The 16,504-nt window shown below is 34.4% G+C and overlaps 1 protein-coding gene across 4 annotated transcripts in view; it reads left to right on the top strand.

Annotated features, from left to right (window-relative positions):
- The window catches only part of abr (ABR activator of RhoGEF and GTPase), a 372,538-nt gene that overhangs the window by 182,546 nt on the left and 173,488 nt on the right, over positions 1-16,504 (top strand). For all 4 annotated transcript variants that reach the window (XM_067405883.1, XM_067405885.1, XM_067405884.1 and 1 more), the window contains one exon: positions 3,300-3,485. In XM_067405883.1, the coding sequence (XP_067261984.1) occupies positions 3,300-3,485 (186 nt within the window). The remainder of the gene's footprint in view (positions 1-3,299; positions 3,486-16,504) is intronic.

The following is a 16,504-nucleotide window of genomic DNA, read 5'->3' as shown; positions in this document are numbered from 1 at the left end:
CTGCCCTCCACAGGTCAAAGTTTTGAACTAATTTTTATATGCAATATGGTAGTTCAATAGTATATAACAATTAGTTCAAACTTTGACCTGTGGAGGCCAGTAATACACTTAGCAGTGTCTACAATGCTGGAATTCAAATAGAGAAGAAGATGAGAGCTAGTTCAAGATAAGCATTTATGATTAAAACTTAAATAATTTTCAATTTTGTTCAGAAAATGAGTGATGGTTTCACTAGATAAGACCCTTATTTCTCATTTGGGATTGCGTAGAACAATTTGAAACTGCAGTGAAACTAATTTTGACCTTCAACTGTTTGGTGCCCATTGAAGTCTACTATAAGGAGAATAATCCTGGAATGTTTTCATCAAAAACTTTTATTTATTTTCGACTAAAGAAAGAAAGACATGGACATCTTGGATGACATGGGGGTGAATAAATTATCAGGAAAAGTTTATTTAAAAGTGGACTAATCTTTTAACATTAGTTAATCCATTAACAAACATTAACTAACAATACTGAGCAATATCTACTACAATCTACTGTTAGTTAATAAAAATACAACTGTTCATTGTTAGTTCATGTTAGTTATACAACTTTTGATTTTAATAATGTATTATTAAATGTTGAAATTAACATTAAGATTAATAAATGATTTAGAAATATTTGTATTATTTGTTAATGTTAACTAATAAATTAACTTATGTTAACAAATGGCACCTTATTGATCAAATAATAAAGAATCAGAACATTTTTAAACAATGTCTAGGCCAGGGTATGTTTTAAATGATTTAAATGTAAAAATGTTTAAGTTTGAAAAAAAAAAAAAAAGGTTAAGTATTTGGCGTTGTGATGAACACCATAATGAATACAAAAATCTGAATGTCTGTTTGAAACATTTACATACTGTTCAGAAACAAAAAAACTACAAAAAAGTAGCGCAGCCTGCTTTGTGTATGTGTTGCCGGGGTAACTGCTGCTGTGTTAACTGCAGCAGTTACTGTGGGCTTACTGCTATTCCATCTGCGCCATCTATACTATCAGAGAGTGAATGTAGATTTTCATTCAGAATCAGCATGCCTCCTTCACTCCTTCACTGTTTACATCAGAGTGCGCACACCTCTTTGACGCAGCATACAAGCAGTGTTGTAATTTTTATCTGGTTGATAGAAAAGTATTCTTAAAATGCATTCTAAAAAATCTAAATAATTCATAATAAAGAATTATTCGCAGTATTTTGAAGTGCCCACAAAAACAATATTGTGCATGTTCATTATCGTGATATATTGTATCACTGTACATTGACACATGTCTAGTAGCAACATATAAATGAGGTTAATACAAACAAAAGTGATTAATTCAAGGGTGAAAACAATGTTGTTGTACTGTCATACCAAATTTCAGTTGTGTACTGTAATAGTACAAGAGCAGAAGTGCTGGCTGTCACTTAGTTAAGTGCTCCCTGAGGAGTTTGTAAATGAATCCTTCTCTGGTAAAGGCAGACATCAGACCTTTTGGTTTTGAACTGCAGGTTTAATGACTTCAAAACCACTGTAGTAATGATCACATCTCAGTTGATCAAGTGACAATTAAGTCTTTTACTTTTGTTACTGAAGATCGGATTTTCTGTTCAAAAATTCTATTCTGTTCTATTACGAAGAAAATTATGATTTCCACAAAAATATTCAGCAGCACAACTGTTTATAATGTTGATAATGATAAAAATTGTTTCTTGAGGACCAAATTAGCATATTTGAATGATTTCTGAATCATGTGACACTGACGCTGAAAACTCAGTTTTGCCATCACAGAAAAAAAAAAAAAAAAAAAGTTTAAATATATTAAAATACAAAACAAATATTTTGAATTGCAATAATATTTCATAATATTATTGTTTTACTGTATTTTTGATCAAATAAATGAAACCTTGGTCAACATAGGAAACTTATTTCAAAAATATTTAAAAAATCTTACAGATCCCAATCTTATAAATGATATATGCATTTAAATTTACTGTAAGTCTTTCTGGAAAGATGTCCAAAATATTATCAATATTTGTTTGTTCAATTAAATGCTCTCTAGAATGAGAAAGTGCAGAAGACTTAAGCTGCAAATCATCATGGTTTGTGACTGTGGCAAAACTAAAATCTATTGGCAATTTCAAGAGGCGAGCTCTTCGACATGCCCCACCCAAACTTCAATCAGAAATACATCAATACAGGAATGTATTGGAATGTAAAAAAAAAAAATGCACACATGAAGCAGTTTCATGTGGCAGAGAAGAGCAGCAACTTATGAGTCATACTGATCTGAAAATAACTGTCCTGCAATTTAACATAGTGTTATCAGCCCTGCAGAAAGAAATACACACATGTATACCTGTGCTGTGAAATGTTTCCTCTTCTCTTGTGCTTTCATTATCGTAAAATTTAGAAAAACACAGAGGGATTGTACCCTGTTCAGTCCGGACAGCACTACAAATGCAATGAAAAAAATATAAATCACTGTAGATTTTGGGTTAGGGTTAGGGGACTCTACATGAAATTTGGCTAAACAAAATGCAGTGAAAATACCTTTATGATTTAATTGATGGTTTAATTTAGTTTAAATCACCTCAGAAGTAGTGTAAATCAGCAATCTGACTTGTGATGCAGCCTGGAATTAAACCATGCCATGTTCGTTCATCTGGCCCGAGAATAACCTGCGCCCCGACTGAGCCTGGTTTCTCCCAAGGAAGGAGTTTGGGTTTTTCATTGTCACATTTTGGCTTGCTTAGTTGGGGACATTTGAAATTCGGCAATATTATGGACTTGAATTCACTGTATTGGATGAGAACTGAACTGAGCTGGATGACGCTATCGCTGTTTTCTCCAGACATGCTTTATAGATTAATTGAAGTCATTCCATAATTGATGTACTTCACACAGTTATTGAACCAAACTGAAGTCATTCCATAATTGATGTACTTCACACAGTTATTGAACCAAACTGAATCAACACTGAACAGATTTCAACTGAAAAATAACTCTTTACTGTTTTCTCTTTAGAGCTGCTTTACAGCAGAATTGAATTCTCTTTGCATCATTGAATCATTATTTTCCTGTTTATCACTTTGAAGCTGCTTTGAAACAATCTGTATTGTATAAAGCACTAGCCTATATAAATAAAGGCGACTTGACTTGAAAAACAATTTTAGAGGTTTTGCGTATGGCAATTTAGTACTTCATATATAAATACATGCAAGATGTATTGTGGTGAACATGTTTATTAATTCACCTCTCTTGTCTTTCACTCTCTCTTAGCCCATGAAGCCACTTAAAGCTACAGCTACTACATCAAAGCCAGTGCTGACAATGGAGCAGATTGACACCATTTTCTTCATGATTCAAGACATCTTTGAGATTCATAAGGAGTTTTATGATGCTCTTTTTCCCAACATTCAGCAGTGGGATGAGAAGGTCACTGTTGGACATCTCTTCCAGAAACTGGTGAGTCCACCTGCCAAACATGTGTTAACCCTCTGGGGTCTGTGGATTTTTGGGGCCCTGGAGAAGTTTTGACATGCCCTGACATTTGTTCTTTTTCATTTGCTTATAAACATACTAATGGCAAAAGTGTCACTACACTGCATTCAGCACAAACTATGCTACCATAATATGTGAGCAAAATGTATGTATATGTTTGTATTTTTGAGAGAATAACGTTTATGCAAGGTTATTGAAAAAAAAAAAAAATTAAGTCACTGAAATAAGGCCTAAAAAAATACTAAATATGTGTTCACAAGACTTCAAGGTATTGGAGGTTGAAGGCTACATTTTTTGCTTCAAAGTGGTGTGAAAATCATCCTGCCTACTCATTCACATAAAACAATATATTGATTTAAATAAAAATACACTTTTTGTTTAGAAAGACAGTATGCGTGTAGGTGTGAATAATCCTGTGATTCACACCTGAGACAACAAAAGACCTGCATAATGAGCCTTTCAGTCAGGTATGTGAGGAAAGAATGAGAGTGAAAAAATCTGAGAACAAAGTATTTTGTTTTGTAGTTTATTTAGAATATAGTTAACAATATAAATACACATAAATACACATTTTGAATAAATGAGGGCACATTTTGAGTATACATTTTTACCTGGAAATAAATCCTGTTCAAAGATATAAATGAACATCACTTACCTGGCATTCCAAGGTGTTTGGAATAAACTTCCAGTCAGTGATCTCACCCATCATATTCATTCAGAATATCCAGTGTGGGCCAATATCTGGTCACTATGATTCTCAAATCTGTGATAAAAGAAAAAACCCTCTGTGGGCATGCTGATAAATAATCATTTCAACTATTGTATTAACGTTAATATAATGTCCACTCTTAACAGAAAACATGATTTTTGTGATCTCATGCATGCACGTATTATTGCACATCATGTGAAGAAAATTTTGTATAGGCCTATTATATTTTAAATTATATGCAGTACCAGTCAAAAAATTGGACACATTACTATTTTTAATGTTTTTGAAAGAAGTCTCATGCTCATCAAGCCTTCATTTATTTAATAAAAAATACAGAAAAAAACATCAATATTGTGAAATATTATTACAATTTAAAATAATCGTTTTCTATTTTAATATACTTTAAAATATAATTTATTACTGTGATGCAAAGCTGAATTTTCATCATTCATTGTGATCAAAGCTTCACTGATGTGGCTCTAGGCTATTGAAGTAAACATTTCATAATCTGTCCAAAACAGGCCAAGAAATCGTCTAAACATACATATTAGGGTGTTTCTAGTTAAATTTAGTAGTGAAATTTAAGGTTTATGTTAAAATTTGTCATCTGATGCTTCATAAATATAAACACAGTGTCATTACACACCTTGACATAAAAAAATAATGAATGAATAATATGATTTAATGAAAAATAATGAAGCATTTATAGGTCCAAACACCATTTTTCCTCATGTCCCACACGTATGGTCTCAATGTTGAGATACATAAAATGAGCTAATTCTTTTACGATTTGACATTATTTCACATGAATTAGCTTCATATAAATGTTACTTTACACCATCTTAAAGTTCTTTTTTTGTTTTGCTAATCATCTATATGATTTTTTCATCTAAATACACCTGTCCCACACTTTTGAGTCCTTACCGCAACACTAAAAAAAGACTCTTAATATGACATTTGTTCAAAGCCAAACAAATCTAGTTTCTATGGAAACAGAAATTAGCATGTGAACACATGGCTGACAGACTGAGCCACCCCCATAAGATCCAGAAAACTATATAAAGATCATCTTTTCTTCTTAAGTATTTATTGTGTGTCCTTACACAATTACTAAGCTGAATTGTATTTTGAACTACATTGTAAAAATGAATTTGTGGTAAAGACCTTGTATTGTGATAGAGACAAATTCAAGTTTTATACTGTATATTACATTGATCAGCTACAATATTAATATCATTACAATGCCACCTGTCAGGGGTTGGAATATATTTAGCAACAAATGAAGTCAGTTCTTGAATTTCATAATTGAGAAGATCTGAGTGACTTTGACAAGGACCAAATTTATTTTTTATTCATTTATTTATTTAATAGGGACAGTGTGTGTTAAAGGTGCCCTAGAATTAAAAATTGAATTTACCTTGGTGTAGTTGAATAACAAGAGCTCAGTACATGGAAATGACATACAGTGAGTCTCAAACACCATTGTTTCCTCCTTCTTGTGTAAATCTAATTTGTTTAAAAGACCTCTGAAAAACAGCCGAATCTCAACATAACACAGTTACGTAACAGTCGGGATCATGAATATGTATGCCCCCAATATTTGCATATGCCAGCCCATGTTCAAGGCATTACACAAGGGCAGGCAGTATTAACGTCTGGATCTGTGCACAGCTGAATCATCAGACAAGGTAAGCAAGCAAGGACAATAGCGAAAAATGGCAGATGGAGCAATAATAACTGACATGATCCATGATAACATGATATTTTTAGTGATATTAGCATGTTGCTAATGTACTGTTAAATGTGGTTAAAGTTACCATTGTTTCTTACTGTATTCACCGAGACGAGCAGTCGCTTTTTTTTTTTTTTAAACACTTGCAGTCTGTATAATTCATAAACGCAACTTCATTCTTTATAAATCTTTCCAACACTGTGTAATGTTAGCTTTAGCCATGGAGCAAAACCTCATTCAGAATCAAATGTAAACATCCAAATAAATACAATAAAGATTTGTAAAGATCCATTTTGAGGGTTATATTAGCTGTGTAAACTGTGTTTATGCTGGTTAAAGCAAGCGCGAGCTCCGCTTTTTTTAAAAAAGACCAAGCTTCTGCGCACATTCACACTCAAACACGCAAACTTATAGACTAAACATGTAAATGAACGGCAAGAATGCATTAAAGGTATTCGGTTTTCAGTAGGAAAGATGTAATTTAAGGGGCCCCTAAAGTAATAATTAACAATTTTTACAATGGAAGTGATTCAATCAAAAACCAACTTTAGCTCGATAATAAATTTTCTATTGTCACTGTGAAGCTGCTTTGAAACAATATGTATTGTGAAAAGCACTATATAAATGAAGATGACTTGATTTGACTTGACTTGACATGAGGAATTATTCTGATACAGAAGAGAATGATGTAGACTGAAAATTCACGGAACAATAGACAAAAAGCTAACTATGCCTTTACATTTGTAAATGTAATGAAAGTATTAGACTTTTAAATGTTCTTCTGCATTTCTCCCTTGTTCTTGGGAGTTTATCATATAGGGTTATATTTTTAAAATGCATCAATGTGGGGGGGAGGGAGTGGGGTACTTTAAAATACACTACAGTTCTAAAGTATGATTAAAAAAAAAAAAAAATTGAAATAACGTCTTATGCTGACCAAAAGCTGCATTTACTTGATCAAAAATTCAGTAATAACAATATATTGCACAATATTATTATAATATAGATTAACAGTTTTCTTTTTTTAAGCATATGTTAAAATGTAATTTATTCCTGTGATGACGAAGCTGAATTTTCAGCAGCCATTACTCCAGTCTTCAGTATCGCATGATTCTTCAGAAATCATTCTAATATGCTGATTTGGTGCTCAAGAAAAATTTCTTATTATCAACGTTGAAAACATCTTAATATTTTGTGTAAAATGATATATTTTTTTCTTTGATGAATAGAAGGTTCAGAATAACAAAATTTATTTAAAATAGAAATCTTTCTGTAAGGTCATAAATGTCACTTTTGATCGGTTTCATACATCCTTTCTAAAAAAAAAGTGTTAATGTTTATATATATATATATATATATATATATATATATATATATATATATATATATATATATCTTACTGACTCCAAACTATTGAACAGTGATGCACAAAATAAAACACAGTACAAAAGTTTAAAATTGCCAAGGCATTTTGTCCACTGCTTATCCATAAAATAATGAAAGAAATGACTGTTTAAATATAGCTGCGAGCATCGATGGCGGGCCCAAGCCCTGTTGGGACTGCCACCCTGATGGTTTCAGGGCAACTGTGCACGGCGAGCAATATGCATGTAAACTTGGTAAATTATAATGGCAAGATATGGGACTCTTCCTGTTTCCCTTTTTGTCATTATTTTAATCCCTCGCTATGGCAACACCTTTTGAGATATCCAATATCTGTTCACAACTGAACATCTTCAATGTCTTTCCACCATGTACACAAAGTTTGGTGTGAATCGTATGAATCCCATAGGAGGAGTAGTTAAAATTTAAGAACCTTCAAAAAAAAAAAAAAAAAAATCCACATTCAAACCAAAATATTTGATTTCCTGTTGGTCGGAGCTAATGACTGTATATTAGAAAGTTGTTCGGCTTAATGAGATCAATATATGTATAGAGTTTGGTGACTGTAGGTAAAACTACCCCACCCCATGACAACTTGTGCCCGGCCCTGTTGGCCGATGATTCTTACGTGTGTGCAAAGTTTCAAAAGTTTTTGAGCATGTTAAGGGACCCAAAAGTGCCAGAAAGTTTTTTTTTTTTTTTTTTTTTTTTTTTTTTTTTAAGGAAAACAACGGGGACTTCACCTTTTCAGGGCTTGGGCCCTAATTATATTCATTAGTACCAATTAAAAATAAATATATAGTGAAACTGCTAGTACAGTCATTAGAAAATGTAACTGCTAAAATAAAAAAGCACATTCATATAACTACTATATTCATGATGTTGCTAATTTTAAATCAATAACAAAATACAGAATATAGTGTAAATGTATTTAGTTATCTTGTGCTGTTAAGTTCATTGTTACACTCTGAATTGATTTAGTTTGCCCCTACCCAGCGTGCATTACTTCTCATCATTACAGGCTACACTTCATTTATCTCCTGAACCAAAAACCAGATGGCAGGAGGTTATGACACATGATTTTTCAGAGTTTTTTCTATACACACACACACACATGTGCGATCAGTAAAACATTGTGACTGGTTGAGTTAGCAGATGGAGTAATTACAGGCTCCCTATTGCTCTGGAAACTCAGCGAATAGGAAAAGAAGCACGAAAGACTATGACTGAAAGAGATGAGGAAAAAAAGTTCTGTTTTTGAACAGAAGGATAGGTTTAGGATGAACAAATTCAGACAAAGTGGATTGGAGGCAGAGTTTCTCTCTTATTAGTCACCCTTCTCTCTCTCTCTCTTTCTTTCTTTCTTTCTTTCTTTCTTTCTTTCTTTCTTTCTTTCTTTCTTTCTTTCTTTCTTTCTTTCTTTCTTTCTTTCTTTCTCACTCACGCTCTTTTTCCTTCTTTTCCCACAAATGCTTCTCTCTTCACCTCTTCACAACAATTATTTCTCTTTTTGCGTCTTGGTGAGGTGCATATGCATATCAGTGCTTGTTTGTGGATACACTTGGTGAAAAGTCAGAGTGCTTGATGCAGGGTTGCTAGGCGATGATGGCACGTCCATGTGATGTGTTGTGTTTCAGTCTTCTCCTGAGCAGTGGGATAGAGGAGCATGCTGGCATGGAGATTGAGAACACAGGCTCTCATTATGCAGTTCACACCTCAGGGGCACAAATATACAGCAATCCATAACTTTACAGAAGTCAGGAATCACAACAGAGAAGATGGATCATAAAAGACAATGGAAAGAAAGAGAGAGCAGAGCAGAGCATCTAGAGGTCAAAGTCAGAGTTTGAATGACAGTGCTTTAGATATTTTTGCTTTGTTAAATCTGAAATAGTGGTCGACCAATATATCACCATGGCCAGTGAAATTCCACAATTAAACATTTAATTCCACAAACCTTGCAAACTATTTATATTCCCAATTAGTGTTCCCTGGTCTTTATAAGAATATATGATTTTGATTTAAAAAATTGCACAGACTAACCAGACCACTTATCAAACATGTGAAGTTTGAGGCAGATTGGACATTGTATGCTTGTTACAAAAACTTTGTTTCTTGACGATAATAGCAAGCTTTAGCACTCAGCTAAGTGTTGCTAGCATGTGTTAGAATGTTTGTAGCATGTTTAACACTCAATTGCTTATTTTAGTATGTTGCTAGTAGTGCACCAGTGTTAAACACGTCACTTCTTGTTGTCAGTGGGTGGCACTATTACTATAACTGAATATTGTCATGTAGATGTGTTCAGGGCAGGATTTTAATCAAATATGTGAAGTTTGGGGCAGATGAGACATTATATGTCTGAGTTGCAATAACTTCCCGTTTCGTGACGTAAATCGCATAGCCTACATTAGCACTCAGCCAAGTGTTGCTTGATTTAACTTGTTTATAAAATGTTTGGTACTTCATGGCATATTTAAATGTGTTTCAGGGAGTGAATTACAGTGTAAAGCATGCTATTTTCTGTTGCCAGCAGGTGGCGCTATGACTAACTGAATATTGGCATATAGATGTCTTCAGGCCAGGACTCTTATCACATGAGAAGTTTGGGGAGGATCGGACATTGTTTGCCTGAGTTAACCCTCTGTAGTCTGAGGCTGATTTGGGGCCTGGAGAAGTTTTGACATGCCCTGACATTTGTGCTTTTTTCAGTTGTTCATAAACATATTAATGACAAGTGTCATTACACTGTATACAGCACAAACTAGGCTACCATAATATGTGAGGAACATGTATACACATGTTTGTGTTTTTGAAGGAATAACGTTTATGCGTGGTTATTGAAAAAACAAAAAAATTTAGTCACTGAAATAAGGCCAAAAATATATATTAAATCTGTGTTTACAAGACTTCTGGGTATTGGAGGTTGTAGGCTAGAATTTTCGCTTCAAAATGATGTAAAAATTATAATGCCAACTTGTTCATCATATAAAGCAATATATTGATTTAGTTTTTGCAAGACACTTTTTGTCAAGAAACACAGTATGCCTGAAGGTGTGAATGATCATGAATAATGGCTCATTTACAACTGAGAAGACAAAAGAATTGCATACTAATGACCTGAATGACTTGCATATTAATGAGGCCTTTCAGTCAGGTAGGCTGTGAAAAAGAAAAAAAAAAAACTCTGTAATCATGTCTCAGCTCAATTTAAAATAATGGTATTCTATTATATTCTTTAAAATATAATGTATTTCTGTGATGCAAAGAGTCTGAATATAGGCTTTTAGTTTAAAAGCATGCACATTTGGAGAAATATTGATGGATTATCATATGTTTATGTCAATTTTCTATACAGATGAGTTATATTTATTCTATATTCATTGTCATAACTATGAGCGCTGGTGTTTTCAGGTGATACTTGCAGCCAGAGGACGCTCTATACACCTTTAGTCCACAAATTATTCTAAAGAAGAAGAGGACATTTCAGGAATGGTGTTTTCAATTCATACTTGTAGCCGGAGGGCGCTCTCTGTACACATTTAGTCCACAAACTATTCTACAGAAGAAGAGGACATATCAGGAACTAACGGCATGTCTTCCAAAGGTCGTTAACTATGGCTTTTATATACAGATAAACACTTTTCAAGACAATAAATACACGATTGAGACGATGAATGCCTGAATTGACTCATAATTTGCCTCTGAAAAGCGCTGGCTCCATGGGCGTGGCCGCATTAGCAGATAATGAGCTGAACCACGGACTTCTGACATGTGTCTCTTTTCATACAGATTACATAAACACAGAATTTTTGTTTTTGATATGACTTACACGATTTAAAACCTGACATTTCGACATGTCTTTTGACATAAGTGCATTTTTTTTGTGATTAGTATTAGTATTTAGTTATAGTTTATTTTCTGAGAACTATCAGATTAGACTTTGATCAGAGGGAGATACAGATCATGCATCATTTTAGTTTTCTTTATTTTACAAAAAGCACAACATTTTGTTTTTACTCTGAGTGTCAAGTCAAGTCAAGTCAAATTTATTTATATAGCGCTTTTACAATTGGTAATTGTTTCAAAGCAGCTTTACATATTAGAAGCACAGAAAAAAAGGGAAGTGGTTAAAACTGTACAAACAAGCGTGGTAATATGTAACATATACAAGATGGTGCTACATTAAGCCAATGTCGGCTGACTTCCAGGGGTGGAAAAAACCCCCTAGGAGAAAAACCCAGCGTGCTAGCACTGGGAAAAAAGTCCTAGGAGGGAAAAAACCCCTTGGAAGATATATATATGTAAATGTATATGGAGATCAAAATCTGAATTGTACATTTTTATTTTAGAGATTAAAAATCTATTATATATAAATATACGTAAGCGGATACGGGGATCCTGGGCTACGTTGTAGTCAGGTCCAGACGCAGGTTCTCCATCTGACCTGGATACGGCCTGGATCCAGCACCCGGCAAACCTCAGGATAAGCAGAGAGACAGATATTAGCGTAGATGCCATTCTTGTTCTGATGTACAGGTATATCTAGTGTTATAGGAAATGTTCTCGGTTCCGGCCGACCTAATTATTGCAGCGTAACAATCCTTTAACGGATTTGAAAAATGTTAATGTATTGATAATGTGTTATGTGTATGCAAGAGCAAAGAGATGTGTTTTTAGTCTAGATTTAAACTGACAGAGTGTGTCTGCTTCCCGAACAATGCTAGGAAGATTGTTCCAGAGTTTAGGTGCTAAATAGGAAAATGATCTGCCGCCTTCAGTTGATTTTGATATTCTGGGTATTATCAACTGGCCTAAATTCTGAGATCGCAATAAACGTGAAGGACTATAATGCATTAAGAGCTCACTTAGGTACTGGGGAGCTAAACCATTTAGAGCTTTATAAGTAAGTAGCAAGATTTTAAAATCTATACGATGTTTAATAGGGAGCCAATGTAATGTTGACAGAACTGGGCTAATATGGTCATACTTTCTGGTTCTAGTAAGAACTCTAGCTGCCGCATTTTGAACCAACTGTAGTTTGTTTAAAAGCCGAGCAGAACAACCACCCAGTAGAGCGTTACAATAATCTAGTCTTGAGGTCATGAATGCATGAACCAACTGTTCCGCATTTGTCATTGAGAGCATATGTCGTAATTTAGATATATTTTTTAGATGGAAGAAGGCGGTTTTACAGATACTAGAAACATGACTTTCAAATGAAAGATTGGTATCAAAGAGCACACCCAGGTTCCTAACTGAGGACGAAGGTTTAATGGAGCACCCGTCAAGTGTTAGAGAGTATTCAAGGTTTTTTCGTGAGAAAGTTTTTGGTCCAAAGATTAGGAAATCAGTTTTTTCTGAATTTAATAATAAGAAATTTCTTGTCATCCAGTTTTTAATGTCAGCTATGCATTCTGTTAGTTTTGTGAATTTGTAGGTTTCGTCAGGGCGCGAGGAAATATAGAGCTGAGTATCGTCAGCGTAGCAGTGAAAACTAACACCATGCTTCCTAATTATCTCTCCTAAGGGCAGCATGTACAGAGTGAAAAGCAACGGTCCTAATACTGAGCCTTGTGGTACCCCATATTTAACCTGTGATCGATACGACATCTCTTCATTAACTACCACAGACTGATAACGGTCAGATAAGTATGATTTGAACCATGCCAAAGCAATTCCACTAATGCCAATATAGTTTTCAAGTCTTTTTAAAAGAATGTTATGATCGATAGTGTCAAAAGCAGCACTGAGATCTAATAACACTAATAGAGAAATACAGCCACGATCGGATGATAGGAGTAGATCGTTTGTAACTCTAACGAGAGCAGTCTCAGTACTATGGTATGGTCTAAATCCTGACTGGAAATCCTCACAGATTCCATTTCTTTCTAAAAAGGAACACAGTTGTGTTGAAACTGCCTTTTCTAGTATCTTTGACAGAAAAGGTAGATTCGAGATTGGCCTGTAATTTACTAAATCTCTCGGATCTAGTTGAGGTTTTTTAATAAGAGGTTTGATAATAGCCTGCTTAAAGGTTTTTGGCACGTGTCCTAGTGTTAAAGATGAATTAATTATATCAAGAAGTGGACCTACGACCTCTGGAAGCATTTCTTTCAGTAGTTTAGTCGGCATTGGGTCTAACATACATGTTGTTGATTTTGATGATTTGATAAGTTTAGATAATTCTTCCTCTCCTATAGCGGCGAATGATTCTAGTTTTACCTCAGGGACACTACAGTGCACTGTCTGAAGAGAAACTGTAGACGGTTGCATGTTTATAATTTTCTCTTTAATATTATCAATCTTGCAAGTAAAGAAGTTCATAAAGTCATTACTGCTGTGCTCTATGGAAACGTCAGCAGTTGAATCTCTGTTTCTAGTTAATTTAGCCACTGTGTCAAATAAATACCTAGGATTATGTTTGTTTTCTATTAAGAGATTTGAAAAATAAGTAGATCTAGCATTTCTTATGGCTGTTCTGTACTCAATCATTTTTTCTTTCCACGAAAGGCGAAAAACTTCTAGTTTTGTTTTCTTCCAACTACGTTCAGCTTTTCTAACAGCTCGTTTTAGAGCCCGAGTGTGCTCATCATACCACGGCGTTGGATTAGTTTCCTTAATCTTCTTTAGACGTAAAGGAGCGACCGCATCTAATGTGCTGGAAAAGAGAGAGCCAATAGTTTCTGTTGCAGCATCGAGTTCTTCTAAGTTGTCAGGTATACTAAGGCGATGAAACTGCTCTGGGAGATTATTTATAAAGCAATCTTTAGTGGCAGACGTGATTGTTCTACAATATTTATGGCTGGGTGGTGGTTTTGTAGCCTTGGCTAATTGTATTATACACGAGACTAAATAATGATCTGATATATCATCGCTCTGCTGTAGAATTTCAACAGCATCAATATCTATTCCATGCGACAGTATTAGATCTAGGGTATGATTGCGACAATGAGTGGGTCCTGACACGTGTTGTTTAACTCCAATAGAGTTTAAAATATCTGCAAATGCCAATCCAAATGCGTCTTTATTATTATCTACATGGATATTAAAATCACCAACAACAAGGACTTTATCCGCAGCCAGTACTAACTCTGATAGAAACTCAGCAAATTCTTTGATAAAGTCAGTATGGTGCCCTGGTGGCCTGTATACAGTAGCCAGCACAAATGTCAACTTACATAATGTTACATAAAGCACCATCACTTCAAAGGAATTATATTTGAAATTCTTTTGAATGATTCTGAATATATTACTATAAATTACAGCAACACCTCCCCCTTTGCCTTTCTGTCGAGGATTGTGTCGATAATCATAACCTTGAGGACTAGATTCATTTAAAGTAATGTAATCGTCTGGTTTTAGCCAGGTTTCTGTCAAACACAGCAAGTCTAGTTTATTGTCTGTGATAATTTCATTTACAATAAGTGCTTTTGAAGAAATAGATCTAATATTCAGTAACCCAAGCTTTATCATTTGTTTATCTGATTTATCTGTGATTTTCATTTTTTGAACATCAATTAAATTTTTACCCTTAAAAGGTTTTGGAAGTTTTTTGTATTTACTAGTTCGAGGTACAGACACAGTCTCTATGTGATAATATCTAGGTGAAAGTGTTTCTATGTGCTGTGAATTATCTGAGTTCTGTGACATGAGGCGGCTAGCAGACGGTCGGTTTAGCCAGTTTGTCTGCGTCCTGATCTGGGCCCTGGTTTGTCATGTTTCAGCTCTAAGACTATTTGCCAAATTTCTAGAAAGAAGAGCAGCACCATCCCGGGAGGGATGAATACCATCTCTTTTCAACAGATCAGGTCTGCCCCAAAAGCTTTTCCAATTGTCTATGAAACCTATATTATTCTGCGCACACCACTTAGACAGCCAGCCATTGAGTGATGATAACCTGCTAACTATCTCATCACTCCGACGAACAGGAAGAGGGCCAGAACAAATTACTTTTGCTGACATTGAATTTGCGAGTTCACACACCTCTTTAATGTTAAAGAGGTGTGTATACAAATAAAAGAAGATATTCTATAGTTTCAATTGATATATTACTTATGTCTCTATGACAAAAAATGACGGAGTATTTTAAGTCTGTTTTGCTGCAATGTGAAAAAAAAAACTGCAAAACGCGCCGGCGCGTTTTCAGACCTCAGGGAGTTAAAACAGCTTCCTGTTTAATGGAGAAACATCAAACTTTGTCAGGCCGCCACGGACACACTCTTCAACGAAAACGCAAGCTCTTCACAATTTATCACCGCTAAGGTTTTAAGATTAGACTGACAACATATGATGTTGCTTTGGTTAAATCTCAATGAGGAGTTCGTTAAAAATACAACATCTGGAAATGGCAAAAAGTGCAAAAATTTTGCAGAGAAAATTCAAAATATCTCACTTCCTGTTGGGTTTTCAGATTTGCACCCAGGGACTTTTTTTTTTAAATATATATTTAAAATATAATTACATGTATGTACACAATGTGCCTCATTTATCAATCTAACATAGAAACAAGCACAGATCCAAGCGCTATCCAAGCGCAGAAATCGTCTTACAACAGGGTTCAACAGGGTTCGTCTTACAACAGGGTGTGACTTATAAAACAATTGAATGCTGGCAATCCTATCATACGAATGATCGAACATTAATAAATGTGGTGGCTGAAAACAATCATCATTTAAGTATCACACCCCTAAAAATTCATGGTTTGGAAGCCTCGCCATGAAAGAGAAATTCATTTTACACCAAAAACACCTGTTAACATCGTAATTGCAAACAATTACATTAATTTGTATGTATATTTAATACCGGTAAATAACATTTCATAGGCCTATTGCAGTTCCCTCGACCACAAATCCTTTAAGTTTAATGGTATTCAGAACTGAATAAGAATGAAAAAGAAGCTATAAAATGATATATTAAACTATAAAGTAAAACATATATTAGATTGTCATAGTGGCATTCATTATAAACAACATAAGTCAAGCCAAAATTAATTTTTTTAGGCTAAAGCAAAACTGATGGGCTCACCTCTCTCATTTGGCAAGAACACAAATATGTTTCTATATTTGCATGTAACATTTTGGTTGCTAAATTATTATTCATTATGTAAACAAGGCTTTGTACTTCACTCATGTTCCAGTATCCATGTAAAATAGCATC

This window comes from Chanodichthys erythropterus, chromosome 13, assembly GCF_024489055.1.
Source record: "Chanodichthys erythropterus isolate Z2021 chromosome 13, ASM2448905v1, whole genome shotgun sequence".
NCBI classification, from domain to species: Eukaryota; Metazoa; Chordata; class Actinopteri; order Cypriniformes; family Xenocyprididae; genus Chanodichthys; species Chanodichthys erythropterus.
Note: the sequence above shows the minus strand (reverse complement) of the source record. Positions and strands in the feature narration are given on the sequence as shown.